Genomic DNA, 15,347 nt, shown 5'->3' with positions numbered 1-15,347 from the left:
GCAGTGGGCTGAGAGCTCAGTGGGAGGGGCAGAGCTGCGCTGCCCTGGATGGCAGGGGCCGGCGCGCGCCGGTGGGAAATCAAGCCTTCTACGGAAGTGGGTTGATAGGGGCGCCTGGGTGGCTCAGTCTGTTAAACGGCTGTCTCCAGCTCAGGTCATGATCCCAGGGTCCTGGGATCGAGCCCCAAGTCGGACACTCAACGACAGAGCCAGCTCACTCTCTGAAGTATGTGGACTCATTCTCAAACAATCTTTTTGTCAGTTTCATAAACCCTCTTTCAGAGAGCATCGCACATAGCTGCCTGGACTGAACACACTCTACCTGGTCCCTAATAATCCCCGTTAAAGTGAAGCCTTTATGGAATTCGGTCCTAAGTAGGCCCATGTGTGCCATTGGTTACCTTTAAAAACAAAACAAAACATCTCTTTGTAGCTTTGTAGGTATCTCAGTGGTTTCATTTCCTGCATCTTTAGGGGTCCTTCCTAGTGACTATCCTGCCCCGCCCATTTCAATCTACAGATCCCCAAGACCAGGGGCTGTGTCTCCTCCAGCAGTTTAGGCGTTGCCCCGATCTGGAATCATGCCTAGTGCCAAGGGAGAGAGAAATGTCCAAGCACCGTTTCCCCTCCTCTGAGTGAAGCCACTCAGGGTGGAAGCCACCGCAGCACCTGCGTAGGCCCGCCCGGCTTGCCGCCCAGCAGGCGCCACCCGCCCAGCCAGGGCCTCGCTGACCCCTGCCCTGTCTCCGCAGGTTTCGGCATGACCACCCCCGCCACGGTGGGCGGGAAGGCCTTCCTCATCGCCTACGGGCTGTTCGGCTGCGCCGGGACCATCCTGTTCTTCAACCTCTTCCTGGAGCGCATCATCTCGCTGCTGGCCTTCATCATGCGCGCCTGCCGGGAGCGCCAGTTGCGCCGCAGCGGCCTGCTGCCCGCCACCTTCCGCCGCGGCTCGGCGCTCTCGGAGGCCGACTGCCTGGCGGGCTGGAAGCCCTCGGTGTACCACGTGCTGCTGATCCTGGGCCTGTTCGCCGTGCTGCTGTCGTGCTGCGCCTCGGCCATGTACACCAGCGTGGAGGGCTGGGACTACGTGGACTCGCTCTACTTCTGCTTCGTCACCTTCAGCACCATCGGCTTCGGGGACCTGGTGAGCAGCCAGCACGCCGCCTACCGGAACCAGGGGCTCTACCGCCTGGGCAACTTCCTCTTCATCCTGCTCGGCGTGTGCTGCATCTACTCGCTCTTCAACGTCATCTCCATCCTCATCAAGCAGGTGCTCAACTGGATGCTGCGCAAGCTGAGCTGCCGCTGCTGCGCGCGCTGCTGCCCGGCGCCCGGCGCGCCCCTCTCCCGGCGCAACGCCATCACGCCGGGCTCCCGGCTGCGCCGCCGCCTGGCCGCGCTCGGCGCCGACCCCGCGGCCCGCGACAGCGACGCCGAGGGCCGCCGCCTGTCGGGCGAGCTCATCTCCATGCGCGACCTCACGGCCTCTAACAAGGTGTCGCTGGCGCTGCTGCAGAAACAGCTGTCCGAGACGGCCAACGGCTACCCGCGCAGCGTGTGCGTCAACACGCGCCAGAACGGCTTCTCGGGCGGCGTGGGCGCGCTGGGCATCATGAACAACCGGCTGGCGGAGACCAGCGCCTCCAGGTAGACCGCCGGGCCGCGCCACGGACCCTCGGCAGGCTGGCGTGCCGCCGGCCGTGGTTTGCTTTCCTTCTCTCAGACGCTGGCGCTTTCTTAATCTTTACCCAATAAAATCAAACCAAAAAAAAAATTTTTTTTTTTAAAGAAATACTACTTGGCCAGGCCTGATGTTATCCAGGGCAGGTTTTGGGGGAGCCTGTTTTCCTTGTGGGTCCCCTCTTGAAGAACCGTGGCCCCCGGCAGATTCTCCTCCAGGGAGAGAAAGTGGCACCCCAGACCCTCACCCGGTGCATATCGCAGCGAGGAGAGGGCCATCCCTGGGTTTTGCAGACTGGCTAAACCCCGTCCCCATGCACATAAGCAGCCGGCAACCCCAAAGCATATGGTGCAACTTCTCATGGCTCTGAATTACCTCCGCAGCATTTAGAATCCTGGCCCAGCCTAGCAGCTTCCTTCTGGTCGTCAGAAGTGATGTAGTCACAGTTTTGACAGGTGGGGGTGGGGAGAGCCATATGTTGCCTACCGATGTATATAAATAGAACAGCCGCTACACACGGAGAATGGTGTAGTATTATGCAATGAGATGAAACACAGCACCAACTTGCGGACTGTGGCATTTCCCCGAGATTTGGAAATTGGGATGGTAAGGGGCTCAGCTGGCCTTTCTCAGCCTGGGGTTGGTGCATTTAGCACAGCACACAGGGCAGCTACTTTTAATGCCGGAAACCCAGGGTGGCCGGCAGGGAGGGGAGCACGCAGGCTGCAGGAGCCCTGCTTTGCTTCAGCCAGCTGATCTCTGAGGCTGGGGGCCCATCTCAGAATCCCCCAACCCTCCTTCCTTTCACCAGCGTTATCCTTGGGAATGCTTTTCATTACTAATTTTGAATGTCTGGGTCTTCTCCGACAAGATCTTGCTTTGTTGGTGTGGATTTCGTTTCTTAACTGCCGTTGAGCAGCTCGTTTTCCCCCCAAGGGTGCAGAGTGCAGCCTCCGGAACCCCCTTCTCCTCCTCTGAGTCAGGGCTCCCCAGCACCAGGAACCCACAGCAGCCATCCTGCAAATGTCCGAGAAGTTAGCTCCAGAGACCATAATGTTTTGGGGACAGATCCCATTCTAAACCCTGTTTGGCCTCCACTGATAGTCAAGTGAATTTGTTTTCTCCACTCATAGTCTGTGTTGGAGGAAGGTGGGGGGCGGGGAGCTGATGGAATGGGTGGATGGAAGCGGTTTTGGAATTAGTTTTGCGCTGGACGATCCTCAAGCTGAGGGACCGGTTCTCCGCCCTCTGCTGCAGAGGGGTCCCTGACTTGGAGGAAGGTCAGATGCTTTCTTCATTGAAAGGATGGGGTTCTTGAACTGTAAAGGAACAATGCTCTTTCGGCCCATTTTCCTCATCTAAAAAGATGATCCCAAGGACAAATGCCAGAGTCTAGTCAGACACGGTGTGACCCACCAGTATCTACAGCTTCTGCCAGGAAGTCTTAGAAAAGCAGCAGGACGCCTCACACCGCATGCCTGCGAGGCATGGGAAGCCGTGAAATCTCCCTCCCCGGCAGCGAAGGAAGCATATGTGCCTGGAACACACACACACATGCACACACACCCACATGCACACACATGCACACAGCATTAGGAGTCCTGCTTGAATGCCAACTTCCCCTCTCCCCCTCCAGTTCATGACCAGAAGGGGAAAATGTGTTGGGATCTGAATGACTCTCTAGCTACTCTAGGTAATTGCTCATTGGGATTGGGATTGGGATTTCAACACAGGCCCTAATCTGCGGGTGAGGCCAGTGAGGCAGAGCGGCCAGGAGAGAGGTCAGTCTTGCTAAATCCTGAAGGGTAGGCTTCCAGAGAGCCACGCTTCAGGCGTCACCGGGACCGGCGCTCAGGCCAGCTGGTGGCACGCCTGCCCTGCCCAAGCCATGGCTTCGTTCACACTGCAGTGACAGCACACCGAGAGACGCACACGCACTCTGGGCCAAGGCTCTCTCGGAGGGCCTAGAAATTAAGTGCCACGCCCATCCCTCTAGGAGAAGGGAAGATGAAAAGGAATCCAGTTAGAGGTGTCACCCAGGCAACGAGCAATAACTTGGGGATCTGAAGCATACAGAGGGGGTGAGATTTCCCCATGATGGAGGCATCTAGACCAAGAGGACTTGACAGCAGGCAAAACAGCAGTCAACCCAGTGAAGGGAGCCCCAGCAACAGCACAGGAAGCTTAAGACCTAGCTAACGAGGTTCTCTGAGCTAGACAGGCCAAGAGGTGTCCAGGGGATCCCACTGACCAGCGCACAAGACTGCACAGAACCGTGTCTCCACGGGAGGGAGCAGGACCCACCTACAGAGAAGAAAACCTCACAACCTTCCTTGGCAGTCTTCTCTGTCAGCAGTGCTTCTTAAAGTCTATCTTAAATTGCTCATGCTGCAGCCTTAGCTGTTTTCACTTCTATGCTTTGCCTTTGGAAGGAGACAATTGTGAGCAGCTTGAGCAAGCTTCTGAAGGAGCCATAAGCCTGGCTTAATGGGGACAGGGAAGGGACCCTTCCCTCTCATCAACCTCCCAGAGAAACACCAGCCCTCCAACGTACAAAAGTAGCTCAGGATCCCATGGCGTGCTTGTATTTTTGCCCATGTTCCCCTAGTCCCCCCACCCAAATTCATTCCCTGGTTGTCCTTCACCTCAGGCCGAAGAGCTCAGTGTCCCAAGTGTCAGTGGCTGCTTCTTGGGGGGGAAAAGCCGGGCTCCCAAAGTTAGGGGGATTGCTGGAGCCTAGACCCCTGCCTCAAGCTTATTTGGCATCCTGCTGAGCGTTGAATACCAGGACTGGGATCCTACCATCATTTCGGGAATAATGATGTTGATAGGAAACCCTTTCTTTGGTGCAGGTTCTTCTGAACCTCAGGTTAAGCAAAGGCTCCATCCTCTTAGATGCTGTGGCTTCTCCCTTCATGTGGGGATCTCCAGTTTGACCCACGGCTGGTAGCTCCCTGCAGTCTATGACTCCCACCCCCCAACTCCTGGGATTGCTGTCTCACCTTAGGCCTATACTCACCTCTCTGGGGCTGGGGCTTTGGGGCTCTAAGCAGCCCTTGCCACCTGCTGTGGTGACACAGAGGCCAGGGTCTTAGTGAGCAGTTGGGACTTCTCTGGGATGAGCAGACAGGTAGGGAAGCCCCCCCTGATGTCCTTGCTTGCTAATGAGGCCAGGTGGTCAGGCTCCTCTGTCCTCTGATCGAAGCCAGAGCCCCCGGGGCCTGGAGAAAAAGTCAGAAGGCTCAGGCTGTGTCAGGCCCTCTGCTTGTGGAAAATGCCAGACAGTCCTGGGCATTTGCCCAGGAGCTTCACACATCACAGCATCATGTGTACTTACACGCGTGCGCACGCACACACACACACACACACACACACACACACACACACCAGCCTTACCAAGAGCTACTAGCCCCTTTCCCCAAGGAAAAATCCCAGTCTAGATCACGTTGAGAAGAAAGCTTTCCCATTTTTAACTCCCTGGAGATCTACTAGGGCCTGGAAAATTCCTCTCCACCTTGGGGGAGTTTCGCGTACACTTTGCATGAATTTGAATCTGTGTTTTACATAGAAGCCGGCGTCCAAACCCAAGCCAAACCGTGGAAGATAGCTGCTAAATTTACGCAGGCTCCTCCACCCCTCAGACAGGCCTCCTAGCAGACGCCCTCTTCCTGCGTGCTCCGGGGTGAGGGTGGCTGAGGCCTCACAGCCAAAGGAGAAGCTTCTGGGGAACCGAGGCAGATGGAAGCCCACAGAGGTGGCGGCGGCCCCAGGAGCTGTGGGCCAGCGGGTTCCGTCTTACTGTAACTTTTTACCTTTTTAACAAACGAAAAGCACAATTCCACCCGCACACTGTCTGGAAAGCACAGCCAGACAGACTGCTTAGGGCCCTTCTGAGTCCAGAAGAGGCGCTGGGGCTTCTCTGTTGCAGGGCTGCGGTACTGCGAGCTGCTCAGCTGCTCGCGGGGCGGCCGGAGGCGGCCCGCTCTGCGGCCCGGGGTGGGGGAAGGGCTGCGGAGACCATTCCCGAGCCAGGGCCGGCTCCTCCGCGCGGACTCGGGGCCCGGACTCGTGCCCCCTCCCAGGAGCAGCTCTGGCACCTTCAGGCACCTCCTTAAGCGCTGAGAAGCCATGGGATTTCTGTACTCACGGGCCCGAGACCCTTCTCCCCTTTCCTTCAGCCTCTTCCTCCTCGCCCCCCCTCCCTAGGGAAGCTCCCCCTCGCTTTACAGATCATTTTCTATGCTACTGTGTTCTCTCAGGAGGGGGGTTAGAGCATGCGGGGCAAGTCTGCAGGGTTTCTTAAACAATACATTTATTTTTCTGAGCAGTACTCCAAGAGAGGAGTTGAAGGGTGTTGAAATTAACGATGAATAAAATGCAGCCTGCCACCCCTTTGAGCTGTTTGCTGTCTGTCTGTCAGAGCCTCCTGCCTCCCCACCTCCCTGATCACACCTCCTCTCAGGGGCCCCAGGAGACCTCAGCTCCTCAGATTGGGCCCCAGCAGCAGCTCCCTGGGGACGTTACTCAGCAACACAATGGTGACATCCATCTGAGCCAGGAGGTGCCAATGGACCTCGCGGGCAGCTTGGCCCAATTGGGTGGGGCCAGTTTCTAAGAGCGGAGCCTGGTGGGAAGATGGGCGCGGAGGAAACTTGGCCCCATTGTGGTAGCAGTTGCCAACCCTGGTGATGCACAAGATTCTCCAGAGGCAACTTGAGAAGATACTGATGCCCAGGCCCTACCCCACCCCTACTCCCCAGCCCTCATCTCTCCCACCCCCACCTACCCCCACCCCCTGTCCCGCTCCTGCCTCTGGCCCCCCGGCCCGAGATCCTGATTTCAGTCCTAGGAGGAGCTCAGGCAGACACCAGAGTTTTGTGGAAGGTGCCCAGGTACTCCTAATGGAGTGTCTTGAACCCACACTCTAAACACAGAGCACTCTGGTCATTGTGTGGAAAGCGCACCCACTTAGAAGCCAGGAAGCCTGAAATCTAGTTCCGCATCTGGCAGTCACTCTGCTGGCTCAGATCCTTTAATTTTCTCATCTCTAAAATGGGATAATAATACCATGTACACCCCCCCCCCATCAGGAGTCTTACGAAAAGTAAATGAGAGGCTGAGAACTGAAAAGTGTCAGCTCTCCACAAATGCAAAGGGTTGCCCTGAGAGGGACCAGGTAGCCCTTACTGCTTCTGCAGGGCCAGCCGGGGAAGAAGGTTCCATCTAGATGATTGCTTCTGCCCGTGGTGCCATCATAATAGTGCAAACTCCACAGCATCCCCGGGTCATCCTTTTCCCTGGGGTGCCGTCCCTGGAGCTGAGTAAGTAGTTTACAGGTCACTCAAGTACGGCCCCGCCCACCTCAATCTACAAAATCACTCTCTCTCCCCCAACCCCAGAGGTCTCATGGCACTGTAGTGACGCGCAGTATCCTATTTTCCATTCTCTTTTGTTTTGTCTTAATGCCGGTTAAAGCTGTTAAATTGATTTCCTGATGAATCACACCCAGCAGTTTGAAAAACACTGGCCTGCAGTGTTTCTGGAATGAAAGAGTCCTCTTACCCTGCTTCCAGCTAAGACCCATTCACCAGCTGTGGCGTGGGAGGGGCCTGGCTTCTGGTGCCCCTCAACCCTCCTGTCTCTCCGGGCCCTGGGCCCCAGCTGTGTAATCAGCTCAGGCGGGGGATTTACCTGCACAAGGTGCTCCTTACCTTCTTTTCAAATGGGAGGCCTATGATTCTTCTGCCATTTTAGACCCGCTGCCAGCCATGCCCAATGGACTGGCAACCCTCTCCCTTCTATGGTCAGTTACCTTTCTGTTCTCCTGAGGAGAAGATAAGAAAACAGAACTTATATTTTCCAAGCCAGGCCCTTGGATGAGAGTTTGCATATTTATCTCATTGTCCCTTACCTACCCTAGGAATTTGGTACTTTCCCCCATTTTGTCCTGGGTCACAGGGGTAAGTAACTTGTCTAATTTAAGGCCAGCCTTCCCCCTCTTGTTAGGAGCTGGAGAGACATGGCCCCAGAATTTTTTTTTTTAATATTTTATTTATCTATTTATTTGAGTGAGAGAGAGAGAGCATGCACAAGCAGGGGGGAGGGACAGAGGGAGAAGGAGAAGCAGACTCCCCGCTGATCACGGAGCCCCATGTGGGGCTTGATCCCAGGACTCTGAGATCATGACCTGAGCCAAAGACAGACGCTTAACCGACTGAGCCACCCAGGCGCCCCAGGGGCTGGAGAGACATGGGTGAGAAAGACAGCACAGTCCTCACTGTCCCTGACCTCCAGGCTCGTGAGACTGGGCACCGCAGTTACGCAGGATGGGTGCCACAGATCTACGGGACAGCCTGGGCTGTGGGAGTACCCGGGGGAGGCAGCCAGCCCACTGCCCCGCCGTCAGAAAAGGCCCTCAGAGGCAGGCTGTCCAAGCTGAGCATGCTGACGAGGGGCAGGAGTGTCCCAGCCATGAGCAGTGGCAAGTGACAAGACCAAAGAGGGAAGGACATGGAGTGCTCCCTTGGCTGTAAGAACTGGAGTCTGGGCTGTCCATCGACAGATGAATTGATAGAGAAGATGTGGTATATATATATATATATATATATATATATATATATATATATATATATATATAAACACAGTGGAATATTACTCAGCCATCAAAAAACTGAAATCTTGCCATTTGCAACGACGTGGATGGAACTAGAAAGTATTATGCTAAGCGAAATAAGTCAATCAGAGGAAGACAATTATCATACGATCTCATATGTGGGATTTAAGAAACAAAACAGGATCGCAGGGGAAGAGAGGGAAAAATAAAACAAGACGGAATCAGAGAGGGAGACAAACCGTAAGAGACTCTTAATCATAGGAAACAAACTGAGGATTGCTGGAGTGGAGGGGGGAAGGGGTAGTGGAGGGATGGGGTAACTGGGTGATGGACATTAAGGAGGGCATGTGATGTAATGAGCACTGGGTGTTATGTAAGACTGATGAGAAAACCTTGGGGTGCCTGGGTGGCTCAGTCTTTAAGCATCTGCCTTCGGCTCAGGTCATGATCCCAGGGTCCTGGGATCGAGTGCCGCATCGGGCTCCCTGCTCCGCAGGAAGCCTGCTTCTCCCTCTGCCTCTACCTGATGCTTCCTCTGCTTGTGCTCTCTCTCTCTGTCAAAAATAAATAAAATTAAAAAAAAAAAAAAAAAGACTTATGAGTCACTGAACTCTACCTCTGAAACTAATAATATACTATATGTTAATTAATTGAATTTAAATTTTAAAAAATACAAAAAATAAAAAAAGAACTGGAGTCTAGGCAAAGCAAATTATATCCCTGGCCTCTTGCTACTCCATTTGGAGGGAAATGTTCACAGAACGGATGTTGATGGAATCACTAAAGAAACGCTCAACGAGGGGCCATGAGGGCTCCCCTCTGCCCTGTGGCTGCCTCTCGCTGATGGCCAGCAGGCCTCTCCCTCTCACTGGGGCTCCTTGTCCATGTCAGCCCTGTGAGGGCCGGACCTTTGGGCTCCGTCACTCTGAGGCTCAGGAGAACAGGGGGTGAGGGGAGAAAAGAAGGAGTCCACGGGGATTCCTTCAAGAACCACACTTAGCAAACATCTGCCGAGTGCCTAACCCAACATGGACCATTTGTGTCCCTTCTTTCTCCGTGGACTGCACTGAGCAGGACCGGCCATCTGGATGCAGGATGGAAGGAAACGTGCCCGTGGCAGGCTGGCCGGCTTCCTGCTGAAAACTGCAGCTTCCACACACACTCCCACCCTGGGGCACCTCTGTGAGCTCCAGGCCTTTGTCTTTACGTGTCTCTGCTTCCTCCAGGACCAATACAGGACCGTGCTGGAGAGCTGCCCTGTCGGATGCAGCACCCACCAGCCACACACAGCCATTTCCGTTCAAATGAATTTAAAATTAAGTTTAGTTAAATGGCCAACTCAGCTCTTCAGTTGCAGAAACCACATTTCAAGTGTTCAGCACTCACATGCAGCCAATAGCTCCCATGTTGGACGGTGCAGATAGCAAGCAAGGCCTGTTACATAGGGCTGCTCGAGAGAGCTCCAGGGTCAGAGAGCTCCAACTCCAGGGCCGCCCTGGGGCTGGGCGGGGGGGCGGGGGGGAGTTGGTATTTAATCTCAGCAGCCAGTGAACATGGGAGTTTATAGACCTCTTCTACCCAACCCCCATCCTCTCTGTTCCTCCCCCTCAGATGGCTCCAGATCAGGTTCTTCAAGTCCTTCTCTTCTTCATCAGGTCCCAGCCCTGCTGGCTTCCACTCAGGAGGCACAAACCATGGTGTTGAGAAGGCCCATCAGAGTACATTGTGGAGCCTTTGCCTTTATCTGTCCTGGACGTTCTCCTGTCCCCTTCTTCTGGGAACAATATGCCCCTGTCCTGTCCTTTTGAAAAACTACCCCATCTCCCTGTGGTCTAGTGGACCTGTCAATCCCAGGGTGCTTCCTGTGTTAGTTAGGAACGTGTTCAGCTGCAAGTAACAGGAAATCCAATAGAGAGGAGCTTAAAGAAGCAGAAGAAGGGGATGATTTGACTCACATAACCAGAGTCTGGTGGCAGGTGCTGCCGTAAGGCAGGAAGGCCGGCTCCTCCTCTCTTCCCACCTGCCATGTTTAGCATGTCCTCATGCTGGTCACCTCAGGTGCTGAGGCAGCCACACCTCCAAGTCCCACGTCTGTGTCACCAGCAGCAGGCAGTAGGAAGGGAGCCTTCCCAGGAGGTGGCATTCCTAGGCCTCCCTGGGGCCATTCTGCTGACATCTCATTGACCAGAAGATGGTCACCATCACCTGCAACAGTTCCTCTACAAGAGGCTGTAGGGAGTGAGACCACCTACATACAGTACCTGGCACCCTCTCTCTAGGCCGGATCACCCCTGGTTCCACATCTTCAGACACGGTCATTGGTCTAAGGGAGGGCACATGGCCCAGGCCAGGGAGCACCTCCTTGACCTTCCAAGGATCAGGGGTGACTGAGTGGCCCTTTCCTCTTGTAGGTTACAAGCGAGGCCTGGTGCCCCGGCCAGGGCCGAGTTAATGCAACAGAATCCAGTTCAGCCGGTTTAAGCAGGTGAGATTTATTACAGGGGATAAACCCTGACCTGGCCACCGAGGTCACTGACGCTGACAGCCTAACTGAGTTTGCAGGGCCCTGGTGCCATAGCCCCCCGCAGGGTCTTATGTGCTTGGGAGAGACACCTGGACCCATAATCCTGAGACAGGCGCCACCAGCCCCCAGCAGGCCCTTTCCAGTCCCCCTGTGCTTACACAACTGACACATCTGTCAGCATCACTAGGTGACTTTGCTTTCCTGCTCTGGGACACAGAATTTGCAGTCTTTTGATTTTAAAAGACGTTACCCATCTCTCCTCCCTAAACCTCATCTGAACAGCCTTCCCAGACCCTGTCCTGGATCAGGTTTCCTGCTTGGCCGTACATTGTTTTCACTCTATTTTTGGTCTAATGAGCTTTACTTTGTATTTAACCTGGGCTATCAAATAGCCTGTATGTCACTGGGAAAGCCGAAAAGACTCTGGGTGAAGCTCTCAGGACTGACTCTCGGGGAGAGACACACCCAGGCAGCCAAGCCCCTAAGAGGGTTGCTACCTCTCCTACAATCAGGAAGCAGCCGTTTGCATAAAGGCCACCCTGACAAAGAAGTCACTCCAGAAAAATCAGACACACCCCTCTGCCAGCAGCAAACAGCGGAAGCAGAGGCTCTACCTCTGATCTGCCTCTCAAATCTTGTGCAAATGCATCTAACACGCAGAATCTAAACCTCAGCCAGATCGGTAGCTGCAAGAGAGTCTGGGGAACATAGCTTCCAGCCTCTTAGTCTCTGCAATACAGGGCAGCCCTCTAAAAAGAGTGTGGAATGGATGCTGAGTGCCTGTCCACCACATCCTGCCTGCAAGGACTGTGGGGCAGTGGATGTCCTCCCTCGGCCGCCGCTGCAGGGAGCATCAACCTGCAGGAAGAGAGAAGGAAACCTCTATGCAAAGGGAAGCAGAGGCAGGCCTGCCTTAGCCCAGCTGTGCCCCCTGAGGCTGGCGCCTGCATTTCTTCCCCCAAATCTGGGAGGATCCTCAGCTTCCTTCCCACTGGTGCGAGCCAGTAATTTCCCTCTTTGTCTATGACTGAGTTAGGTCACCCTGCAACTGAAAAAATGTGAACTAACATTGTCCTTGACCCAGGATAACTCCTTCCCTGCTCTCGGAGGGCTGGGATGTCTTTCGTAGCAGTAGCAACTTTCATGGGAAAGTTCAGTCTTGGAATGCAGACATCTGTGGGACAGAGAGTACAATGACATATTCTCACTAAAGTGTAAATGACTGTCCGTGGAGCCTCTTCCAAGACAAGGTTCTGACGGATCAGAAGGAAGCAGAAGCCTGGGCTCCCAGCAGATCGAGATGGGGACCCTATTCATCAGATAAAGTCCGCAAAAAAGGCCATTCTAGGGCATCATTGATCCACCTTCCTGACTTCGGGCTTCAAAGGACTGAAGCTGAATGTAAGCCCTAACATTCCTTCCTTTAAAAGACAAATTTCTGGGGCGCCTGGATGGCTCAGTCGGTTAGGCATCTGACTCTTGATTTTGGCTCAGATCATGATCTCAAGTTCGTGAGATCCAGCCCTGTACTGGGCTCCACGCTGGGCATGGAGCCTGCTTGAGATTATCTCTCTCCTTCTCCCTCTGCCCCTGCCCCTGCCCCTCCCCTCTCTCTCAAAAAAAAAAAAAAAAAAAAAAAGACAAATTTCCAGCCATCTCCTATTACACTTCTAACAAATGTTGTCTCCAGCGTTGACTTAGTGCTTATGTGACAGGGTCTCTGCCAGCCCAGTTCTGATACTATTAACCAAACACCCCAAGATTCGCAAGAGTCTCTCAATCTGTCTCCTTCTTCCATGTTCCAACTTCCCTAGATTCTCTTCTCAGCATCCAGAGCTTGAGGCAAGAGGGCTGGAGGGAGGTTTCTACTGGCTAGAGAGTCTCTCTGTTCCAGAAACGGGGAACATTTGCTCCTCCACAGCCCACTTATCCTCGCCTCACCTTCCCCGGTAAGGGATTTCCCTTTCCACTGGTTAAAAATCAAAATAATAAAAGTGGGGGGAAATTATGATTACGGCAGTTTTGTTCATTCTAAACATATTAACAGGCATAACGCAGAAGCACTGGGGGTGGAATCGAGCTTTCCTGCCAGGAGACGTCTTAGGGCACAGCCTTCTCCTGGCGTTGCAGCCCCTCACCCCCTTGCCCTGACGGCATCAAAGCCCCTCTCCGCCCACAGCCTCCACGCAGTGAGCGCCCCTTCCTCTGTGGGGCCTGCGCGCGGACTCCAGACTGGGCTCACGCCCCCCTGCTCCACCACCGGTGCCATTCGGGAGCTTGGCTCCTGCTGCGGAACCTCCACACAGATCTGCCATCAGAGCCCAGTGCCCCCTTCGGCGCAGTGGGAACACAAGCCGAGCATCGCCGGCCTCTCGGTCCCCCCTCCAGCTCACCCGCTGCGCACTGGGGAGGCCAGGGACACAAGGGAAGGAGCTGCCAGAACAACCCCCCGAACTCCAGAGCCTGCGCTGGCCACCCTTCCCCACGGTTTAGCCTGCCCTCCCGTGTTACAGACGAGGAGCCTGAGGGCGAAAGGGAAGTGACTTGCCGTCCCAGTTTTATGCGGGGCGGGGCGGGGCAGGATGGGGGGGGTGGGGGGAAGCCTAGAACAGAAGCAGATCTGCCTCTGAGGTGAGATTTCAGGGCATCTCCTCCCCCTTTCACTTAAAGAAAAATAAGTAACACTCCCCACCAGCTTCTTGGTGCCAAACGCGGGTGAGACCACCTGCTGTAGGGCCTTTGAAACAAACATGGGGCTCAGGTCCTGGCACCTTTTGTCGGGGGTCCTCAAGACCACCCTCAGGTTCAACGAAGGACTCACAGAACTCAGAAAAGCTATGCTACCCACACTTGTGGCTGATCACAGAGGAAGGGTAGAGATTAAGATCAGCGATGGAGAAAAGCACAGATTGCCGAATCCTGGAGAAACCAGCGGCAGCACCTACTGGTCCTCTCCTGGTGGGCTCGCTCGGAGGGCACCTATTCTCCCAGTCACAATGTGTGGCACCTACAAAGTCTTCCAGCAAGGGGAGCGCCGCTGAGCCTCGATGTCTAGGGTTTTACTGGGGTCGGGGGTCAGTCACATGGGCATGGAGCACCCGCATGACTGACCTCAGCTACTCATGCTTCAGCCCCTCCAGGGATCAGGGCCCCAGGTGAACAGATAGGGGTTCACACGAGTGACTCACTACATCTTGTCCCTTCTCCTTCCCGATGCCTCGCAGTGAGGGGGGTGCCGACACACTTCTCTCCCATGGCCACTGTTGACATCCCTCCACCTTATCACTTTCCCACACATCTTGTTTTCCACTCTTTGGGGGGTTAGGGGTTCTCTCCCAACCAGTGTTACAGTTTCTAAGAGTGTCTCCAAAAGGGGCTGGCTGTCTCTTTTTCCTATAGCCCTCTTGCTCAAGGAGCCAGGGATAATGTGAGTCATAGGGCACTACACAGACTCCTACCCAAAAATGCCTCTCCCCACAGAATTACAAGGTCCAGCACGAGTGCCTTCAGCCTCTGCCACCTCATGGGGACTTTCTCCTCTACCTCGTCAGCTCCCTGGTGGAGGGGAGGGGGTGCTCTCTTCATCCATTTTGGGGATGTGTTCCAGGAACCAAGCATCCACTCCAAAGGGCACAAGGACTCCTGAGGGTCCCCATACAGATGTGTGCCAAAACAGCCTGGGCCTGCCAAGGCGTTCAGGTAGGCAGATGAGTCTCCCACAGAGATGCAAATAAAACAGGGTTATAATCACCCCGAAAGACAACATATGTGAAAAAATAATGTCTACTGTTGAAGGCCATATGAACAGAAATTAGGATTAGTATTCTTTGACTGACAAACTTTTTCTCCATAAGATGACTTGAAGTGTAAATGACTTGAAGTGTAAATAAGAGAAAGAGATACTGTGGTTTCCACTTAGACTCCCACACCAATAAATGACTGATAACAGAAGCCTTGCAGAGGGTAGTTGATGGCAAAGCTAAAGGAAGAAACAGTAGGCCACACTGGTATCTCAAGGGGTGGGGAGAGGGGTCTGTGAGGAGTTCACAAAAGCTGGGTAGCTTTATGGTTTGTCAGAAGCTCAGAAGCTCCACCTCAAAGACGACAGAGTAACCGTGGCAGCTTGTTCGTCGGGGTGGGCCTGCTGACAGGAGCCTTACCCCCACCCACAAGACAGGTCATCTGTGAGGGACAGGCCCACCGGGTCTGGTCGGGACAGACTCTGGAACCAGGATGCTCCCGCAAGGCAGACGGCCACCATGTGGGGGAGTCACACCAAGGATTCAATCTCCAGAACCAAATGCATAGTCTGGGCTCCCAACCCTGCTGCCCGCTGGCTTCCAGCCCTGTCTCCTTTGACGGTGACATCAGCTTGAGGCCAGGCCTGGCAAACGTGTTCCCAGCCAGCCCCCAGCTAGCAGAATGCGGCCTCCTCTCTCTCCTCCTCCGAGGCCTGCCATTCAGGAAACTCTTGCTCTCAGCTCTAACACTCTGCAGTAGGCACTGAGAAGGGTACAGTCGGCTGT

General features: G+C 54.5%; 1 protein-coding gene across 1 annotated transcript in view; it reads left to right on the top strand.

Annotated features, from left to right (window-relative positions):
- The window catches only part of KCNK12 (potassium two pore domain channel subfamily K member 12), a 52,133-nt gene extending 46,065 nt beyond the window's left edge, over positions 1–6,068 (top strand). Inside the window, exon 2 of the mRNA XM_031023065.2 lies at positions 753–6,068. Coding sequence (XP_030878925.2) covers positions 753–1,654 — 902 coding nt within the window. The 3' untranslated portion in view covers positions 1,655–6,068. The remainder of the gene's footprint in view (positions 1–752) is intronic.
- Positions 6,069–15,347: the final 9,279 nt, after the last annotated feature.

The sequence above is a fragment of the Leptonychotes weddellii genome, chromosome 10, assembly GCF_054177405.1.
Source record: "Leptonychotes weddellii isolate Sample4059 chromosome 10, ASM5417740v2, whole genome shotgun sequence".
NCBI lineage: Eukaryota > Metazoa > Chordata > Mammalia > Carnivora > Phocidae > Leptonychotes > Leptonychotes weddellii.
This window is presented reverse-complemented; position numbering and strand designations above follow the sequence as displayed.